Here is a 22,045-nt window from a genome sequence, read left to right on the forward strand (position 1 = left end):
ATTTTTCTCTCTTGTTGCAGGAGAAAATAACCTAGAGATCAATCTTCCATTCCTGGATACTCCATAACAGTCATGATGTACTGGTAAATACTACACGTGCTCGTGTACACACACACACACCTTTTTGTCTGTGTAGCATTCACCAAGTTCTGGATGTACTCTGTTCCTAAATAGTGTCTCAAAAACATCCAATTTGTCTCTTAAAAATAAAAAGAACTATAGACACGATTTGCCAAATTCTTCATTGCAGAACTGTAGTAGTAGCCCTCACCCAAGAACAAGATCGTAGATTCAGTGCACAAGTGCAAAGGAGAACAATACAATTGTTACTCTGGGTCCAATGGAGCACAAAATAAAAACACAATAAGATAACGAACATAACGATAAAAAAACAATAAATATAAATACAAAAGATACTGTAGATTATACACATAGATTGAATTTACGCTAGGCACGCAAGTGTCTGTACCTCAGGTGACCCAGACAGGAAATGACAAAGTAGTGGGGGTTGGGGTTGAGGAATGGGTGGGTTAGTAGTTGGGGATGTTGATCAGCCTTACTGCTTGGGGAGAGTAACTGTTTTTGAGTCTGGTGGTCCTGGCATGGATGCTCTGTGGCTTCCTCCCTGATGGGAGTGAGATAAACAATCCATGAGTGGGGTGGGTGGAATCCCTCATTAATGTCCTGGCCCTTTTTCAACACTCTACTGTATATCTATCCTAGATGACGGGTAGGATGGTGCCGGTGATGCGTAGGGTCATTTCGACTAGCTATGGAAGAGCCTCTTTGTCTGCCGCAACGCAGTTTCTGTACAATGCAGTGATGCAAGTTGTTCAGACGCTCTCTACTGCGCATCTGTAGAATGACGTGAGTATAGATGTAAATAGTCTGGCTCCCTTAAGCCTCCTCATAGAGCTGTTGGTGGATTTCCTGATTGTACTGAAGCCGTCAAAGGTTATGCGAGATACACCCTCCCAGAAGTTTCAAACGGCTCTCAGGTTCCACCGCAATGCTGCCGATATAAAGAGGGGTGTGAGAGGTGCAAGTCCTCCTGAAGTTGACAACCATCTCCTTTGTCTTGTTGACACTGAGGAAGAGGTTACTTGCCTGGCACCAAAAACCAGCAAACCAGCCTTCGTTGCAATCATGCAAACAAATAGCCATTATGGATAAATGGAGATATGGTATTGTTAACATCAGAAGGAAATATGGTGACGCCAAGACAGCAACTGCTATTGCAAAAGTTACACGTTTCTATCTAAAGCTCCGTGGGTCAGAGTAGTCCCGAATTATATCTGTAAAAATTATTTAGTATTTCCAAATATCATGAATTAGGAGAATTATTTACATTATGAGTTTGTTTAGCAATTTCACTAAATTAAAGCATCTTATAGTTAACTTTTATGCGTGGCTTACACAGAACATTGCTAAAATAGAACCTCAAATTTAAACTCAGATGATTTATGTGATTCAATACCTCCCTTTGCAAGTGGATCTTTGGCTTTGTGACCAAAAGACCTCAATAGGCGGCAATACCTTTGCTATGATTATTTTCAACACTGGTGCCCCATAAGGCTGCATCCTTAGCCCCCTACTCTACTCCCTGTACACTCACAACTACGTGGCCAGACTCTTCCCTAACCCCATCTACAAGTTCGAAATTTTCGCACTGAAGTAGGCAAATCATGCATCAAATCATGATTACAGTATCAAATCATGAGCCATAGCACAAGAAGGAGATAGACAGCCTAGTGAGGTGGCCTCATGACAACAACTTTTCCCTCAGTGTCAGCAAAGCAAAAGAGCAGGCCATTGACTTCAGGAAGGAATCACCAGTACTGTGGTTGAGAGTGTTGAGAGCTTTATGCTCCCAGGAGTGAACATCACCAATAAGCTCTCCTGGCTCAAGCACATTGGCACCATGGCCAGTTAAACTCACCGACACCTTTACTTCCTCAGGATGCTAAAGAAATTCCGCATGCTTCCTTTGACCTCCAGCAATTTTTATCAATGCACCACAGAAAGTATCCTATCTGGATGCATCACAGCATCGAATGGCAACTGCTCTACCTGCGACTGCCAGGAACTTCAGAGGGTTGTGAACATGGCTCAGTACATCATGGAAACCAGCCTCCCCTCTGTGGACTCTCCCTACACTTCACTGCTTCAGTAAAGCAACCAGTGTAACCTACACACTCCAGACATTCTCACTTCTCCTCTATCCCATCAGGCAGCAGATACAAGAGCTTAAAATCACCTACCACCAGCCTCAAGGACAGCTCCTATCCACTGTTATAAGACTATTGAATAGTTCCCTAGCACCATAAGATGGACTTTTGATCTTCCAATCTATTTCATTATGATTTTCATCTTACTATCTACCTGCAATGAACTTCCTCTGTAACCGTAATACTTTATTCGGTATTCTGTTGTTCTACCTTGTACAACCTTAATGCGCTGTTATAATGAATTAATCGTTATGAATGGTAAGCTTTTCCACTGCAACTTGGTACACGTGACAATAACAAACCTATTTATAACAAGGTGCAGGAGAAACTCTTTTACAATAAGAGCAATAAGTATATTGGATAGAATTACATAAAGGAAATGTTCTTGCTTTAGAGTTTATATTATACTATCTGTATTTTTGTACAGCATTCAGGATTAATATTGTCTCCACTTAATCATATTCCATTGGCCCACAGATTCCATGGGAAACTCTTTTTCTGAAATAACTTGAACAGGAGGCCAACATATTCCCAGGGGAAGAGGTAAACAGACACTGTAAACCTCAACAGCCATATTTCCATAAATGTAATTTTTTTCTGCTGAAGTCCAAATGAGATCCTGTTAAAACCATAACTTCAGAACCTGGTAATCTTATTACTTGGTGGATTTATGCTGTATATTGGAATCACCTTTATAGCACTGAGAACTAATGAAATCATATACAAAAATAATGTCTCACTCTTTCCATAAACATCTACATAAAAAATATTATGTGGCCACCCATTACAACTTTAGACAGCAAAACAATAGCCCGTAAAAGTCTCATCATTATCGTTCGCATTAGTTTTGAGAAGTAATGGCGCACTATACTGGGAATAGTAGTTAATGAAAGTTTTGGTGAGTGAGTCCCATCACTCAACAGCGGATAAAAGCTGATAGTGACATCACAAGGGTCTTGTCACTAGGACAGTGAATGTTTACTGAACTGTTTACCTGTGCTGCATCCCACATGAGCTCTGATTATATCTTGTTACCTTATTTGTAATAGTACTTTGTTTTATGCGCTGTGCACGATATATGTTTTGTGGGTGCTCCATGGTCCGGAGGAACACTGATTTGTTTGGCTGCGTATTGAACTTGAATTTGAACATGATTAGCATTCTGCTAGCTTTCAGAAGTTCCCCACAGACTGTTGCAAAATGCCATTAGCTGATTCTTTTCAAATCTCATTCAGCAATTCAACATCCCCTTGTTGTGTGACATGAAGAATAATTTGATGCTTAACTACATCGATAATGGTGTTAAAATGCCTTAGTTCTGCACGTGCATGGTTACGCATGCAAAACTAAGGCATTTTAACATCACTATTGATCCTATAGGTTCCTAACATCAACCTGCTACCTACTTACAATATCACCAAAACAGATACAGATTAGCGATATTACCAAACAATCTGTTTCCAGCATTTTCTGTTTTTATTTCAGAATTGCAACATCAGCAATTTTTTTTTTTTGATTTTCATTAGAGAAACAGACTTTGAGGATCAATATAAATTCCATTGAGATAGAAAGTGGAACATTATTTCATGATCAGTGACTAATTGGCACCATTTTTCTGAGTGATGCCCCATTCTGAGAGTGAACATTTACATTCATGTCCATTCTGAAGCAGCACACTCCAGACGAAATAAAGGGCACGAGGAATCTGAGAGATCAGGCTACTTACTGCTTTTATTGTGAAAGAAACAACATCCAACACATCTTTTTCATTACAGTTATTAGGAACTAGATTAACACCTGATTTTTGTTGTCTAATGTCATTACTAAGTAATGGAAGATCTTACTACAGCTAAAACAAGCTGGTCATTTCTTCATTTCATTACACTGATTAAGAGTATCTTTTTCTATGTTTGATAGAATTCCCATGAAAATTGCTCAACATTGCCCTTTGTTGCTGGCATTATAAACATGAATTTATATCCGAATGGCTTGCATGTATTTATGTAACAACAATAGAACCAACTCATAGGAGGGTCACAATCAAGAGAAAATCTGCAGATGCTGGAAATCCTAGCAACACACACAAAATACTGGAGGAACCTAGTTGGTCAACCAGCATCTTTAGAAAAGAGTAAAGAGTACACCTTATGGTATTCCGTCTGGGTAGCCTCCAACCCGATGGCATTAACAAAAATTTCTTGAATTTCCAGTAATTGCCCCCGCTTCACCATTCCTGCTTCCCTCTCTCATCTTATCTCTTTACCTGCCCATCACCTCCCTCTGGTCTTCCTCTCCTTCCCTTTCTACTGCGGCCTTCTGTACTCTATCAGATTCCCCCTTCTCCAGTCCTTTACCTCTTTCACCAATCGGCTTCCCAGCTCTCTGCTTCACCCCTCTCCCTCTCCTGGAATCATTTATCGCCCACTACCTTGTATTTCTTCCTCCCCTCCCCCTCCCTTACTCGGACTTCTCATCTTTTTTCTCCAGTTCTGATGAAGGGTCTTGGCCTGAAATGTCGACCGTTTTCCATTGATGCTGCCTGATCTGCTGAGTTCCTCCAACATTTTGTGTGTGTGACTCATAGGAGAAGCCTGGACTACTTATTCAAGAGCTGTTCAATTTAGTATCACATCACCACTATTTGTCCATAGCTCTACAAGTACATCCTTGTCCAGTACACAGACATCTGTTTATTGAAATCACATTTAGTAACATTTTCATACTTCTTCAGCTAGCTTTGGTCATTTTCTATTTAACAAACAGAACAATGTCCAAAAATCGATGCCTGGAGAACCTCACTACTCATTATTCTCCAATCAAAATAAACATCCATTCAGTAGTAATTTTCCCTCCAGGCAGGCATTTGTAAATGTAGTGTGTCTGATGAATTGCTTTTTGAATGTCCACGAATTATTGATCTAATGCACCTCTATCATTAAACTTTTCTGTTACTTCTTCAAAAGAATGTCAGGTCAGACAGATAAATCCATGCTAACTTAAATTTCTTACTCCCCAGTTTCTCAAATATCAATTAATACCCTACCATGATAGGTGACCGACAAGCCTAGTAAATAGTTCCACAACTTTCTGATTTTATAATCATAAGAAATCAAACCCTTCTCTTAACATTGCCACTTTACAATATTTTTCAAGCTGTCCAAACTGACCATTCTTCCAGCTTCGCTTGATGCACAGTACATTATCTATTTATAAGCACAATGCATAGTTAATCTCTCTCGAGTTGTAACTATCTTAACAATAATAACAAATGCAGTCAGATTTATATCTCCACTACCATGACAACATTTAATATCCCTAATGCAGGAGTCTATCTCAATAAACTGGCAAATGTTCACTTATGCATCATGTTCATTTGCAAATCTTTTCTGTTGCTTCCGAAGCAGAAACAAAGAATGACTGGATTAATTCAAGTTGAGGTTCAAAGGTATTGAACTCTGATTAATCTACATAAAATAACAATAAATCAAGATAAGTGGTATATAGGAATAGCTTCTATAAGGTCAAAGAAAACCTTTCCATTAGGGAGCCCCTTACCATTAAAGGCCACTTAGAAATCAGTATGTTACATCAGTATCTCTCACTACAATAATGAAGCCTAGCTTTCTGAAGAATAGGTCCAAACATTACAATCTGATCATATTTTTCTCATAGATATAAATGATATATTTCAAAATCTGGACCAGTGTTGATCACAGTTATCTAGTCAGTATCATGCAGCTGAACTGCAATTTTAGCTGATGATGCAGTTACTCATGCACTTTGAAATTTCTGAATAAAGATTACCATAATAAGCTAGATACCTCAGAAATATGCCAAATCATTTCAGAGATAAGCAAGTGTTCCAATTTATCCAATAAAATCCTGGAATCCACATCGCAAATAGATATGGATGAAAGAATGATTGATCGAACTTATCAGTTATTCTGATAATGTGATTAGAAAGCTTTTTATGACCAAAAGCTGTATTACTAAAGATGAAGGGTGCTTACACGGTATGTAAAGTCATATTTAATTTGGTTACAGCTTTCAATACCTTTCAGTCTTAACCAGTCACTATTTAATGAAGCACATCAAAATTGAAATTCATGAATTGAAAGTCATAAATTGAAAGATGATACCAGTCTTATTTACAAGTGACATTGAATGCAGACTGACTGAACACTTAGGATTGGTTTGAACCGCCAAATCAATTCTTTAAAGCCAGCGGTAATGGACATCATTCTTGACCGTAGCTCATTAATAATCAAAGCTCTTAGCACATGAAAAACCAAAGAGGTGCTTCTTACTCACAAAACAAAGAATTCTATATTCTTCACAAAACATCACCATTTCCATTCCAAACCACACAATGCATCCCAAACTCAAACCTAATTACATCCCATACTCTTTTATATATTGAAAAAAATATCTTTCCCTAAAACAAATCCCACATTCTCAACTCACATCCCTGTGACCTCAGTCTCAGAATGAGGTATTTGTTGTGAAATCCCAGTGTTTGCTTTTCCAAACTTGAAAATTCCTCTCCCCAGAGTAACTTAACACGGCTTTCCCTACTTTTCGTACCTATTTACGAACCTATTAGGTCTATTAATTACTTAAATATGATGACAGTAAAGCATTCTCTAGTGATTGTTATCTTTTTTCCATTTGCCTTTGCACTAGCCTGCCCTGCTATCCCCCAGTATTTGTTTTAAACTCTTCATCACCAATTCTGATGATGGATCATCAGCTTGAGAATTCAGTTCTTCTTCTATCCTACCCACTGGCTGTTTCCAGTATTTTGTTTCAATCTTACATTTAAAGTGCCCACTACATTTCACTTTCATTGGGTGATCATCAGATTATTTCCTTTCGTTCTATTCAATATCAAGAAGATATTTGATTTCTAACTTGCTTTTCTCATGACTAGTCCACACCCAAAACTAATAAAACCCTCTTCCTTTCATGAACCTTTCCAATGTGTTGTTTATATTATTTCTTCAGCATTTATATTTTCACCTATTATTTCCCTTTCCTGAAAAAGTTTAAAATGCATTGTCAAATTTTAACTATTTCAAAGGGCTCCAATTATTTAAAGGAGAAAACAATCAAAGTGATAAATTGCAATAAAAAGCTTATTTGATGGGAGCTCTTTAGTATTACTGAAGATTTTATTTTTGAGGAATTAAAGTCCACAATTTTCTTTGTTTATCCAAAGGAGTAAAATAACCTTGCTTGATTGTTACATATGCTTGTTGTGGAACAGGTTGTTCTGGATTTGGCATTGTGTAGTGAGGCACATTTGATCAGCGAACCTAAGGTAAAGGAACCTTTAGGAGGCAGGGACCATAATATGATAGAATTCACCCTGCAGTTTGAGAAAGAGAGGCTGAAGTCTGAGATAGCAGTATTACAGCTGAGTAAAGGTAAGCTACAGAGGCATAAAGGAGGTGTTGGCTAGAGTTAATTGGAAGGAGACACTGGCAGGGAAGATGGCTGGAGTTTCTGGGAATAATTTGCAAGCCCACAGTAGAATTTCATCCCAAGAACGCTAAGTCAATAGAGAACAACAGAAAAAAAACTATAAACGGAAAGATGAAATACAAGGGTAAACTAACCAATAATATCAAAGATTCATAAAGATGTTTTAGATACATTAAAGGAAAGAAAGAGGCAAGAGTGAACATTGTGGAACATTGCACTCGTGGAAGATAACGCATTTGACCGCTGTTACACTTCCTTCTGCAACGCTTACAAAGCTCTCCTTCGCCCAGCTTTTGGAAAATCGGATCACTCTTCGATCCTGCTTTTGCCGACGTACAGGCAGAAGCTGCAGCAAGGGGCGGCCATAGTTAAAACCGTCCACTGTTGGTCCAACCAATCAGCCTCCATGCTGCAGGACTGCTTCGATGATGTCGACTGGAATGTCTCTGAGTTCACTGAGGGAGTCGCATGCTTCATCCGGAAGCACACCAACAATATAGTACCCCAGAAGTCTGTCAGGGTCTTCCTGAACCAGAAACCCTGGACCAATAGTTCCGTGTGAGCAGCACTTACTGCACAACATAGAGCTTGCATTATCAGTGATCAGCTAGAGCTCAAGAAAAGCAGCTATGATCTGCACAAAGCTATCAAGGCTGTGAAACAATACAGGGACAAGATTGAGCCAAGATTCACTATGAATTGCACACGTGAGTGCCCTCCTGCTTCAAATTACCCTCTGTTGTCCCTGTACTAAAAAAGACCAAGGTAACATGCCTGAACGACTGGCGTCCTGTCTATTCATCTCAATAATAAGCAAATGCTTCAAGAGGCTGGTCAAGGATTACATCTGAAGCATGCTACCACCCAAACTGGACCCCCTACAATTTGCCTGCCAACCCAACCGAATGACAGACGACACAATAGCCACTGCTCTACATACCATCCTTACACATCTGGTGAAGAAGGATGCTTATGTGAGAATGCTGTCTTTGGACTACAGTTCAGCATTCAACATCATAGTTCCATTCAGGTTTGACAAGAAGCTCAGAGACCTCGGTCTTCACCTTGTCTTGTGCAGCTGGATCCTGGACTTCCCGTCATAATCATAAATTACTATGATTGCACATTGCACACTTAGAAGGAGACATGACATAAAGAATTTTACTCCTCAATTGTGTGAAAGACGTAAGAAATAAGGTCAATTCAATTGGACCACTACCCCAGGCAGAGGCAGAGCTAAGATGTCGCCAGAGGGAGGATTCTTCAAGCTCATCTTTGAAACAGCTCAATCCCTCCTCTTTAATGTCTCTTTTCTTCCTTTTCAAGATGGATGGGGTTCTGTCAGAGTCTACGATCTACAGCTGCACTCAAACTGTGCGTCTTTAGGGTGAGGCCCTGTGGCCCCTTGGATGAACCAGTTCCATGTCTGTGTTGCCGACTGAGAACAGAACATGGTGTTGCTACAGTGGATGAGGCTGCCGGAAGCCTCGGCATTGAGGCAATCTCTCCCTTGCTCTCTCTCTCTCGAAATGGTGGGGGAGAGTTTGCTGCTGATTCTCGAGTTGGAGAAACTCGGAACAAAAGCTACATGGCAGATTGTTACACCATAATCAGTGAGCTTTTTTTTGGGGGGGGAGAGGAGGAGGAGGGAGGGAGGGTGAGGGAGAGGGGGAGAGAGAGAGAGAGAGAGAGAGAGAGAGAGAGAGAGAGAGAGAGAGAGAGAGAGAGAGAGAGAGAGAGAGGGGGGGAGAGAAAGTGGAGAGAGACAGTAAGAGAGAGCTGAGAGAGAGGAAGAGAGAGAGAAGAGGGGAGAGAGAGGAGAGAGGAGAGGGGAGAAGAGAGAGAGAGAGAGAGGAGGAGGAGGAGGAGGAGGAGGGAGAGAGACAGAGAGACTGTGGCATGTCGAGTTTGTTGGGTGAACAAGTTTTTGTTGGACTACAAATCATGGTCTTCCTTTGGGGGCTTTGCTATTGCTTGCTTGGTGAGTGCTGATGCTTGCTGCTGAAGTAATTGGGGGAGGTGGAGGGTTAATGCTTTTCTGCTGTTTGTGCATGGGGGAGAGGGGTGCTCTGGGGTTCTAAAATTTCTCTGTCATTCATTTTTGGGGTTTTCTTCTGTTCATCATGAATGCCTGCAAAGACTAAGAATTTCAGATGGTATGCTGTATATATCCTGTGACCATTGAACTATTGAAAACGATACTGGAACATAATGGGAAATGCAAGAGGAACCAAATGAGTATGTTGCATCAGTCTTCACAGTGGAAGACACCAATAAGGTGCCAGAAATTCAAGAGAGTCAGGGGGCAGAGCTAAATATGGTGGCCATCACTAAGAAGTAGGTGCTGGGGAAGTTGAAAGGACTGAACTGGTAAAGTCACCCGGAGCAGACCTACACAACCCCAAGTTCTGAAAGAGGTAGCTGAAGGCATTCAAGAATCTCTAGATACTGGAATGGCTCTGGAAGACTAGAAAATTGCAAATGTTACTCCACTCTTCGAGAAGGGAGGCAGAAGACAGGAAATTATAGGCCAGTTAGCCTGACTTCAGTGATTGTTAAGATATTTTTTTGTGTGTGTGCTATACTCTGCCAGAGCCTCGACGGCCACTTTTTTTTTCAAGTGGTTGTCTTGGAGGAAAGATTCTGTGAGTGGTCTCCCACGACCTTCTCACAGCGTAGTGTTTTTTTTTGCGAGGCTGAGTTGCGAGCTCGACACTCAACCCAGCATGGATGGAAAGCGTGTCCGGGAGCGGCCCGACTGGATTTGAACATGGGAACCTTCACTCCGGAGTATGGCGCTGATGTCACTGTGCCACCAGATCATTAAGATATTAGAGTTCATTAATAAGGATGAAATTATGGAGTACTAGGAAGCATATGATAAAATAGAATGAAGTCAGCACGGTTTTGTTAAGGGGAGATTTTGCCTGATAAATCTGCTAGAATTCTTTAAAGAGGTGACAAACAGGTTAGATAAAGAGAGTCTGAGGATGTTATTAATTTTAAATTTTAGAAGGCCTTTGATAAGATCCTCTACATGAAACTGCTAAATAAGATAAAAGTCCATGCTGTTAAAGGCAATACACTAGCGTGAATGGAGGATTGGTTTAATGGCTAAAGGTAGAGAGTGGGGATAATGGGGTCCTTTTCAGGATGGTTGATGGTGACCTGTGGAATTCCACAGGGGTCAGTGTTAAGACCATGACTTTTCACATTGTACACTAATGACCTGGATGGAAGGAATTGATGCCATTATGACCAATTTTGCAGATGACGTCAAAACAGCTATAGGGATAGATACTGTCAGACGCAGGCATCTGCAGAAGAATTTAGACAGTCTGGGAGAGTGGTTGAAGATGTGGCAGATGGAAAACAAGCGTAGAGAAGTGTGGGGTTATGAACTTCCAGAGAAGGAATAAAAGAGTAAACTATTTTCTAAACAGGGAATGATTTCCAAAATTGGAGGCACAAAGGGGCTGTTCATTTTGAGAGGGCTAGAATATAAAAGCAAGGATGTACTGTTGACATTGCTCAGACCATGTTTGGATCATTGTGAGCAATTTTAAGTCCCATATCTAATGAAGGATGACCTGGCCCTGGAGAGGTCCAGAGCAAATACACAGGAGTGATCGCATGAATAAAAGGATTAACATATGAGGAACATTTGATGTCTCTGGGCTTCTACTTGATGGTGTTCAGAAAGATAAAGAAGTAATCTTCTTGAAAACCTATGGGCATTGGATCATGTGGATAGTCAGAGGATGGTTCCCAGGGCTGAAATGGTTGCCACAAGAGGAAACAGGTTTAAGGTGCTGGGGAGTAGGTACAGAGGAGATGTCAGGGGTAAGTTTTTTACTCAGAGAGTGGTGAGTGTGTGGAATGGGCTGCCAGCAACGGTGGTGGAGGTGGATACGATAGGGTCTTCTAAGAAACTTTTGGATAGGTACATGGAGCTTAGTAAAAAAGAGGGCTATAGGTAAGCCTAGTAACTTTGTGGGCCGAAGGGCCTGTATTGTGCTGTAGATTTTCCATGTTTCTAAGTTTCTAGTGAAAGGCCTGAATAGAGTGAACAGAGACAGAAAGTTTCCATTGGTAGGAGAGTCTAGGATCCAACAGCACTACAGTGTAAAGGGACTTTCTTTTAGAACTGAGATGAAAAAGCATTTTTTCAGCCAGATAGTGGTTTGTCGGTACAGAGGTCTGCAGAGGACAAGCCACTGGGGGCATTTATGCAGAGGTTGATAGGTTCTTGATTGGTAAGGAGGTTAAGTGGTACAGGAAAGGTGGTGAAAAAAATTGTTATAAAAAAACCATGATTGAATGGCAAAGCAGACTCAATGGGCCAAACGGTCTAATTCTGTTCCTATACATTATGGTCTTATACCAAGTGATGAGATTAATAGCGCCAGGCTCCAGTGTATATTACACCATTACATCACAAGAGAAGGAGGTGTCAGTAGAGGGCACTGTACACAAGGGTTCAGAGCATTGTGAGGTCATGACAAAACAGATGTCCAGAGACCACACTGTGTGGGGATACTGTACATGAGGAATTGGGATCCGGCACTGCTGGAGTGTGGTCTCAGGTGTGAGGCAAAATAGGAAGCTCTGGGAAGCAACAGGAACATTTATACCGAGAAAATGTTATCCCAATATAAACGCAATGTCAGCCAGACATGAAATAAAGATTGAAGATTAGAGATGAGCTTTATTTTTTCACGTGTACAATGGGACAACAAAACAGAATGAAATCCATCATTTTGCATCAATGACCAACACATCTGAGACTGCACACAAGACAGCTGTCAAGATAAGACAACACAAATCGTAATTATCTAACTGTCCATAGCAAAAAGGACTGTGCCTTTATGTGAGCCCATTGCCAGTTCAACAATCTGATTAACCGTAAGAAAAATGTTGAAGTTATTGGTGAGCCAGCCAGGCAATTATCCACATGATCAGATAGTATTCCACTGATTTCTAATCATTGAACTGATATTGTATGATTGTGAAGTAAAGAACTTGAGCAAATTCCCTCATCTTGCAATCATAAATATTAAAACGGTTTGAGCTATAAAGTATATGCAATATAGTCCAGCCAGTAACTTTTTTTTAAATCTTACGTAGAGTAAATTGGTAGTTCCTTCTTCCTTCTATGTAGATTGGAGAAAAGATCCAATATTCTTTAATGTACATGACAATGTACTGTATTGTACATTGTACAATGTACTGTAATGTACTGGCATTTCCAATAATACATTCCGAGGCACTGGACATATCTCATCATTCTTAATTGAAACTACTTATTTTTGCTCTTTATCATCCCAGGAATTTTATGCATAAATGGGCAGAAAATATCTTCCCTTCATTATTATCTACCCAAAACATTGAGCAACTTAAACTCATTACATTTTGCCAATAAGTACAATGTACACAATATGTTAAATGTTTACCAAAGACTATGGAGAGCACAACTTTATTCAGTTCTCTAACTTTTCTTCATAACAAATATCAATTTGTTTTATTAAAATTGGGCATTGTCCTTATCTCCTCAATATGGAAAAAAAGTGAAGACAATTTTCTATCAACATGACTAAGTTCACATGAGGTGCTGAGGAAATATCATGTTCTAGTGCTTTGGAATGGAAGTCTTAACTACAAGTTTCTGTATTTATTATTGGTCAATGATCTCTGCTCCCCACCATTGAGCACATCTGCAAGGAGCACTGGCACAAGAAAAGTAGCATTCATCATTAAGGACCCCCACCATCCAGGCTATGTTCTGTTCTCACTGCTGCCATTGGGAAGGAGGTACAGGAGCCTTGGGTCCCACCTCCCCAGGTTCAGGAACAGTTGTTACCATCAACCAGCAGGTTACTGAACCAAAGTGGATAATTTCAGTCACCTCAATTCTGAATTGATTCCATAACCTATGGAATCTACATCTCCAAGGACTCTACAACTCATATTTATTTATCTTTATTTACTTAATTATTTTGCCAGTTATATTTCATTAGGAGTTTGAGGAGAACTAGTATGTCACCAAAGACATGTGCAAATTTCTACAGATATACCAGGTAGAATATTCTAACTGGTTACATTACCGTCTAGTATGAAGAAGCCACTGCCCAGGATCGAAAAAAACTGCAGAAAGTTGTGAGCTCTATCACGGGCACTATCCTCCACAGCATCCAGGACAACTTGAAAAGACGGTGCCTCAGAAAGGCCTCATCCATCATCAAGGACCCTCATCACCCAGCACCAGCCCTGTTCTCATTGCTACCACCAAGGAGGAGATACAAGAGCCTGAAGCCACACACTCAGCATTTCAGGAACAGCATCTTCCCCTCCGCCATCAGATTTCTGAATGGACAGTGAACCCATGAACATTTCCTCAGTGATTTTCCCCTCCCTTTTTGCACTACTTATTAAAGTTTATATATATATACACACACACACACATTTATTTTATATATATATACACACACACACACACACACATATATACTTATTATTGTAGTTTTGCATTTTTATCACTATATATTGCTGCAAAACAACAAATCTCACGACATACACCAGTGATATTAAACCTGACTCTATCCAAGGATGATCTGAAAATGAAATCTGAGTACTTTCTTTGCATCAGAAGCTGCAGTAAAAATACGATATTTAATTTGCCTTTTATTAAGCAGTCTCCACCTTAGTAATCTTTTCAGAATAGGAAACAAACATCTGGTCTGTTCCATCATTGCACCTTTCAACAAAATAAAATCAGGCACATAATGGATTATTATCCATACTCAGTTCATATGTAGCAGGGGAGAATGAAAACCAAGAATTCTCTAGTAAGAAGAGAATTTCATTATGAGGGAGGGAAGGGAGGTAAGGGAGAGAGGGAATGGAGAACTGCTATCTTTAATAATGAGTAGGTGCAGAAAATCAATTACTAGGAATGCATGAAGATAAAACAATATAGAATAAAAATCAGGCTACACCTCACAATAGCTGGAAGTAGATATTGCACAAGCAACCACAACAATTATTTTAATTGTGTGGGGATGCCTGGACAGAGAAGTAGATATCACTTCCATCCTCCCCTGCATTTTCTCACTTGTTGATGCCAACGTTTTATGCACAGCACAAATCACTTCTCAACAAAAACACGAAAGCTGCAGATTTCAAATCAAGTTAAGTCACGTTTTATTGTCATTTTGACCATAACTGCTGGTACAGCACACAGTAAAAATGAGACAACATTTTTCAGGACCATGGTGCTAAATGAAACAATACAAAATCTTTCTTTGCTATGGAGCTGGTGTTGAGGGACCCGGTGAGATTCTCCGCCAGGTGAACACCAAGAAATTTGGTGCTCTTAACGATCTCTACCGAGGAGCCATCGATGTTCAGTAGAGAGTGGTCACTCCGTGCCCTCCTGAAGTCATCTCTTTTGTTTTGTTCACATTCAGAGACAGGTTGTTGGCTCTGCGCCAGTCCGTTAGCCGCTGCACCTCCTCTCTGTATGCTGACTCGTTGTTCTTATTGATGAGACCCACCATGGTCGTGTTATCGTCGAACTTGATTATGTGGTTCGAGCTGTGTGTTGCAGCACAGTCGTGGGTCAGCAGAGTGAACAGCAGTGGACTGAGCACACAGCCCTGGGGGGCCCCCGTGCTCAGTGTGATGGTGTTGGAGATGCTGCTCCCAATCTGGACTGACTGAGATCTCCCAGTCAGCAAGTCCAGGATCCAGTTGCAGAGGGAGGTGTTCAGGCCCAATAGGCTCAGCTTTCCAATCAGTTTCTGAGGAATGATTGTGTTGAATGCTGAACTGAAGTCTATGAACAGCATTCGAACGTACGTGTCTTTTTTGTCCAGATGGGTTAGGGCCAGGTGGAGGGTGGTGGCAATGGCATCGTCTGTTGAACAGTTGGGACGGTACGCACACTGCAGGGGGTCCAGTGAGGGGAGCAGCAGGGTCTTGATGTGCCTCATGACGAGCCTCTCAAAACACTTCATGATGATGGATGTGAGTGCAACAGGATGGTAGTCATTGAGGCAGGACACTGAAGACTTCTTCGGCACAGGGACGATGGTGGCGGCCTTGAAACATGTTGGAACGATGGCGCTGCTCAGGGAGATGTTGGAGATGTTGAAGATGCCAGTGAGAACATCTGCTAGCTGGTCTGCACATCCTCTGAGCACTCTACCAGGGATGTTGTCTGGTCCATCAGCCTTCCGTGGGTTGACCCTGCACTGGGTTCTCCTCACATCGGCCACGGTGAGACACAGCACCTGGTCATTTGGAGGAGGGGTGGAGTTCCTCGCCACCACATCATTTTTCACCTCAAAATGAGCATCGAAGTCGTTCAGCGCATCTGGGAGGGATGCATCACCCGCACAGTCACATCTCCCTTATGGCCCAGGACAGTTTGGCCCTCACTGTTGTTAGGGCTGCCTTGTCGCCTGCTCTGAAGGCGGAGTTATGGGTCCTCAGCAGCACACGCACCTCAGCTGTCATCCATGGCTTCTGGTTAGAGCGCGTAGTGATGGTCTTGGACACTGTGACGTCGTTGATGCATTTGCTGATGTAGCTGGTCACTGATGCCGTGTACATCTAAGCTGGTAGAGTCGCCATCGGTTGCAGCCTCCCTGAACATGTGTCAGTCAGTGTGCTCAAAGCAGTCTTGAAGAGCAGAGATGGCTCCTGCTGGCCAGGTTTTCACCTGCTTCTGAACTGGTCTGGAGCACCTGATGAGCGGTCTGTATGCTGGGGTTAGCATAACAGAGATGTGGTCTGAGTAACCGAGGTGGGGGTGGGGCTCCGCCTGGTCCGCGTCAGTGATGCTTATGTGAACAGGGCCCAACACATTCACCCCTCTCGTTGCAAAGTCCACATTCTGATGGAATCTGGTGAGCACTGACTTAAGGTTCAAAGTAAATTTATTACCAAAGTATATATAATGTCACCATGTACAACCCTGAGATTCATCTCCTGTGGGCATTCATAGTAAATACAAAGAAACATTATAGAATCAATGAAAAACTGCATACAAGACTGAACAAACAACCAATGTGCAAAAGACAGCAAACTGTGCAAATACAAAAGATATTTATAATAAGAAATAAATAGGCAATAAATTTCGAGAACATGAAACAGCTCAGTGATGGGGTGAGTGACATTATCCCCTCGGTTTCAAAAGCCTGATGGTTGAGGGGTAATAACTGTTTCTGAAACTGGTGATAGGAGTTCTGAAGCTCCTGTATCACCTTTCTGATGGCATTTGTGGAGGTGTTGTTGCCAATCCAAACTGTCTGGTATCTGTAAGTGAAGAAATCGAAGATCCAGTTGCACAAGCGGGTATTACAGCTTAGGTGTTGAAGTTTAAAGATGAGTTTTGAGGGAATGATAGTATTGAATGCAGAGCTGTAGTCAATGAAGAGCACCTGGTGTATACATCTTCACTGTCCCGATATTCCAGGTTGAGTGACAAGCTAATCAATTAGTGTCTGCTGTTGACCTGTTGTGATAGGAAGCAAATTGGAGTGGATCCAAGCCACTACTCAGGCAGGAGTTCATATACTTCAACACCAACTTCTCAAAGCTCTTCATTAGTGAACGTAAGTGCTACTGAACAATGGTCATTGAGGCAGATTACCACATTCTTCTTAAACACTGGTATAGCTGAAGCCTGCTTGAAGCAGTTGGGTACCTCAGACTGCTGAAGCCAGGGGTTAAAGATATCATTGAATACTCCAGTCAGTTGATCAGCACAGGTCTTTAGTGCTTGTCTAGGCATCCCATCTGACCCAGGTTCTTTCCGAGGGTTCACACTCATGAGGGTGCTCTCACGTTGGCCTCAGAGACCGAAATCACAGGGTCATTGGGGACTGTGGAAGTTCGTGAAAGTACCCCCATGTTTTGTCGGTCAAATCAAGCATAAAAGGCATTGAGCAAGATCTTGATGTCACATATGCCACTTGGGTTTATTTTGTAGGAGGTGATAGACTTCAAGCCCTGCCGCAGCTGTCGAACGTATGTCTGTGATTCCAGTTTTGTCTGGAATTGACACTTCACATGTGAGATGACTTTCTTGGGGTCATACCTAGATTTCCTGTACCTTACTTGGTCACCAGACCTGAACACCACTGATCTGGCCATCAGCAGATTACGAATTTCTTAGTTCAACCAGGGCTTCTGTTTGGGGAAGACTTAAAAGATTTTTGCAGGGATACGTTCATCCATGGCTGACTGTGACAAGTATGGCATATTCGTTCAGACCCTCTGATGACAATTTGTACGTGGCCCAATTCACTAACTCAAAGCAGTCCCATAGCCACTCCTTTGCCTCCTGCAACCACCTATTCATTGTCCTTACTCGCAAGTGCAGGCTTGAAGGGCCGAATGGTCTACTTCTGCACCTATTGTCTAACTTCTGGAGCCTTGCTTTTTTGTCTCTGCCCTTCTGCATGTAGGGAAGGACAGCCAGATGGTCTGATTTCCCGAAGTGCTCCATGAGGGATACACGATTCCGTGTGCTAACAGGGGTAGTGCCCTTTCAATGCATTTTTTCAAAACTCTACAAATTCATTCACGCGATCTGAATGAGTATTAGTGTTAAGTGGATTATCTGATACAGATTTCCCCCAGTCTCTCTAATTTCCAGCAGCAGTGAAAGAAGTTTGCATCTCATGACACAAGATAACTTTGATTTGCGAATGACAGCAATCAAACCTTCACCATCTCTTGAGGACTTTTGCATGGAAGAGTCCAGGCCTAATTCCCTATAAGCAATATCTGATGCTGAAATTAAAGCAAGATTACACCCAATTTGTGCACAGGGAATGTGTGCCAATGGATTAAGTACATACATTTTACTAGCAGAAGGACTTACTCTAGCAGGCTTACTTCACTGGAAATACAAGATGCTGTGAATCAAAGCAACACGCACATCACGCTGGAGGAACTCAGCAGGTTGGGCAGCATCCATGGAAACGAACAGTCAACGTTTCAGGCCAAGATCCTGACAAGGGTCTCAGCCTGAAATGTCGACTGCTCGTTTCCACGGATGCTGCCCGACCTGCTGATTTCCTCCAGCGTGTTTTGCGTGTTACTTCATTGGAAGTTTTAATTGAAAGGAACAAATCTCCACATGATTGCTTATTTTAGGATAGAACAAAAAGTGGAAAAGATAGAGCCTGCACAATGCTAAAAGTAATTTAAACAGTACACTCAAAAGATAACACATGTTGGATTCTTTATTCTGTCCTATTTGAGTTTGCTTCTTTCCAGAATACAATTTTCATAAGATCCAAATCTCCTTGAGCTTGTATGGATTTAGAGATTTCAAGAATTGCTAAACATCTGGATGAACAACTTCGTATTCATACATAGTTCAACTGGGAGTGACAGGGCATTCCTCCTGCACTTTGCCTGTGGCTGTAACACAGATTGCTGCGATGTTCTGATGATTAATCCTGAGATCACATTACAATTGCATTAACTTCCCATAAGCAATGGTAGAAGTGGTTAAGGAAGTTTTTTTTAACTAACATGTTCACACAATCTTTTATCTTTTTAAAATAATTGTTTAGATTGCTTGCATACTTCCTTTATTGTTATTCTCCTTCTGAGAAACACTTGGCTATGGGTCTTTCTATAAAAATCGTGGCTCTCTCTGCTGTGTTTCCATGGGGTGAGAGAAGGGGATTGTAAATCAGTACCTTTACAAGGTAAATTAGGCCTTCCCTTCCAAGAGTGTGGCTCGTTAACGATTCTATCCACATTGCCCTGTCTCAACTCAGAAACTTCTCTTTAAACAAAAATAAAAGTAACACAATTAAATTTATATTTTGAAAGGAAGTATGGATTGCATTTTCTCCTACAAGATTCAGGAACAGCTTCTTCCCCTCTGCCATCTGATTCCTAAATAGACATTGAACCCATAAACACTTTTTAAAATATCATTTCTGTTTTACACTATTTTCATCTAACTATGCACTTAACGTAATTGATTTACTTTTTTTCCTTCTATATTATCATGTATTGCATTGTATTACTGCTGCTAAGTTAACAAATTTCATGACATACGCCAGTGATAATAAACCTGATTCTGATTCTGACATATTCAATTGAAACATTTCCAATATCCATCGTCCTCTGCGCAGATTGGATCTAGTTTCTGTTAGAATATACTACACCAGTTTTTCCTACTTCAAACTTCTCACCAAAGCAACCAGCTTTTGAAGTAGAAATTGAAACCATACATAAAGCCTGCAATTTTGAGCCCCCGTGCGATTTGCACACTCCATCTCTCCTGTTTCCTGTCAGGTCATTTTGAACTGAAATCAGTAATTCAAGTGAAATGCACTCTGGGCCATCGCTATCATATAATATCATAAGTGATGCCAAAATTCCCAGCAGCAGTTCAACAGGCACAGGGAACATGTGCTGCTCGAGCATCAAGTAACAATTAGCAAACTGGATCATTGATCCTTTCTACTGTTTGGTGTACGATCAAAACAAACCATTAAACCTTTACATCGATTTTAGTTGTTTTTGACAAATCATAGAATATGAATTATCATGAATATTCAAAATAAATGGTGCTATTTTACAAGAAAAAAAGCAAGCTAAAATGGGAACACGATGACTGTTTCTGTTTGCTTATCAGTCCGTAAGTTCTGTCCAAATGTTCCATTTTCTTCAGTTGACTTTCAGACTTTAATAAAGACTGACAAATTCATTATCATGAAAAGGAACTGCAAATGAGATTCAGAATTACATTGCCAGTTTGATTACTAAAATGAAATCAATAAGACTATCTATCATTTAGAAATATCTTACCCTCCTACAGTCCTGGCAGAAGACGGATTTCGATCCCAGAAATCCAAGTAACTCTCCACACAACAAGCACTGAGAATGGCCGTTTCCCATCACGTTCTTCTTCATATTTTCTAAACGCTCAACAAGACGACTGGATCAAGAAAAAAGAGTTAATTATGAAGCATAATCATAATTTATAAAAAAGATATTTACAATATATTTCAGATTACAAATTGAACTATGCATTTTTCAAACACAATTGTGCACGCTTTAAGCTTTTCTGCACACACTTTCTTCTGCAGAATCTGGGCTATGCACATCCTTATAGCCAGTGGACAGAGTGGATCATTTGTACTGCACAGCCACTTAATGCCACCTCATGCTACATGAAAACCATCAGGAACAGATACATTGTTACCTAATTCAGGTTAAAATACTCATTTTTTAAAAAAAAATTGACATGTCACAATTTATAACTGAACTATAATTCATCCAGACACCCCTACTTCTAAAGTGAGAAGTTTTAAGAGTGAGCGAACAACAAGCAAAAAGCAATTTGTGAACACTTGTCTCAGAAACCCAAGGAGATGCTTTGCTTATCTCTGGAATGGGAGCTGGAAAGGGGTCAGGAGCTGGTTCCACTGGGATAACAACTTCTGTTGCAATTTCCTCCATGCTTGACTGGGGAAAAGATGACGAAGATTGATACCACCTTCTTGGAAAAGTGGACAGATCAGATAAAACCTCTTGAGCTTTTCAGATAATTATACCTATTATGGTGTTGACTGAAACTATTGCTTGCTCCAAGCTACTGTAAATTTGCAGCAAAGATTGCTAAAGTTAACAGTGGATCAACACACATAAAATGCTAGAAGAACTGGGGAGGGAAATAAATAGTCGATATTTCAGGCCGAAACCTGTCATCCGAATTGTAAAGGAAGGTGGAAGAACAGTGCTGATGAAAGGTCTAGGCAAAAAGGTCAACAGGTTACTTCCCTCCATAGATGCTGTCTGATGTGCTGAATTGCTCCAGCATTTTGTGTGTGTTGCTGAAGAATCCCAGCATCTGCAGAGTCTCTTGTGTCTATGATTATCTGTGGATCAGGACAGACTCTGAAAAGCACAGTTAAAAAACACCTACAGTCAGTAGCAGCCTGCTTCAAACCATATCCTTGTTATTTGTTGTAGAGTTTACATAGATTAGTTTAAGACTCAGTTTACCAATATCCATTCGGCAGATTTGACCAATCAGAATTTCAGAGCCTTGGACCCTAAACTATAGCAGAAGTCTGAACAATCTCCAAAGCCTAATCAAATGTCAAAAAGGAAATCACATGTTCATTAGAAAAGGTTAGCTAACAAAGTTTCAATACTTAATGTCAAGGAATTAAGTGTATTGCTCAGATTACAAATTCCCTGATTATGGTAAAATATGAAAAAAATCAACATTTTCAACAAGGATGTTGATGATACAGGCCTAATAAAAGAAAATCTTTCCTAATTATCTCTGT

At 40.8% G+C, this 22,045-nt stretch overlaps 1 protein-coding gene across 5 annotated transcripts in view; it reads right to left on the reverse strand.

Moving 5' to 3' along the window:
* Positions 1-22,045, reverse strand: part of LOC132395973 (rab effector Noc2-like) — a 234,463-nt gene that overhangs the window by 109,125 nt on the left and 103,293 nt on the right. For all 5 annotated transcript variants that reach the window (XM_059973219.1, XM_059973221.1, XM_059973217.1 and 2 more), the window contains one exon: positions 20,556-20,685. In XM_059973219.1, coding sequence (XP_059829202.1) covers positions 20,556-20,685 — 130 coding nt within the window. The remainder of the gene's footprint in view (positions 1-20,555; positions 20,686-22,045) is intronic.

Source organism: Hypanus sabinus, chromosome 6 (genome assembly GCF_030144855.1).
Source record: "Hypanus sabinus isolate sHypSab1 chromosome 6, sHypSab1.hap1, whole genome shotgun sequence".
Taxonomy (NCBI): domain Eukaryota; kingdom Metazoa; phylum Chordata; class Chondrichthyes; order Myliobatiformes; family Dasyatidae; genus Hypanus; species Hypanus sabinus.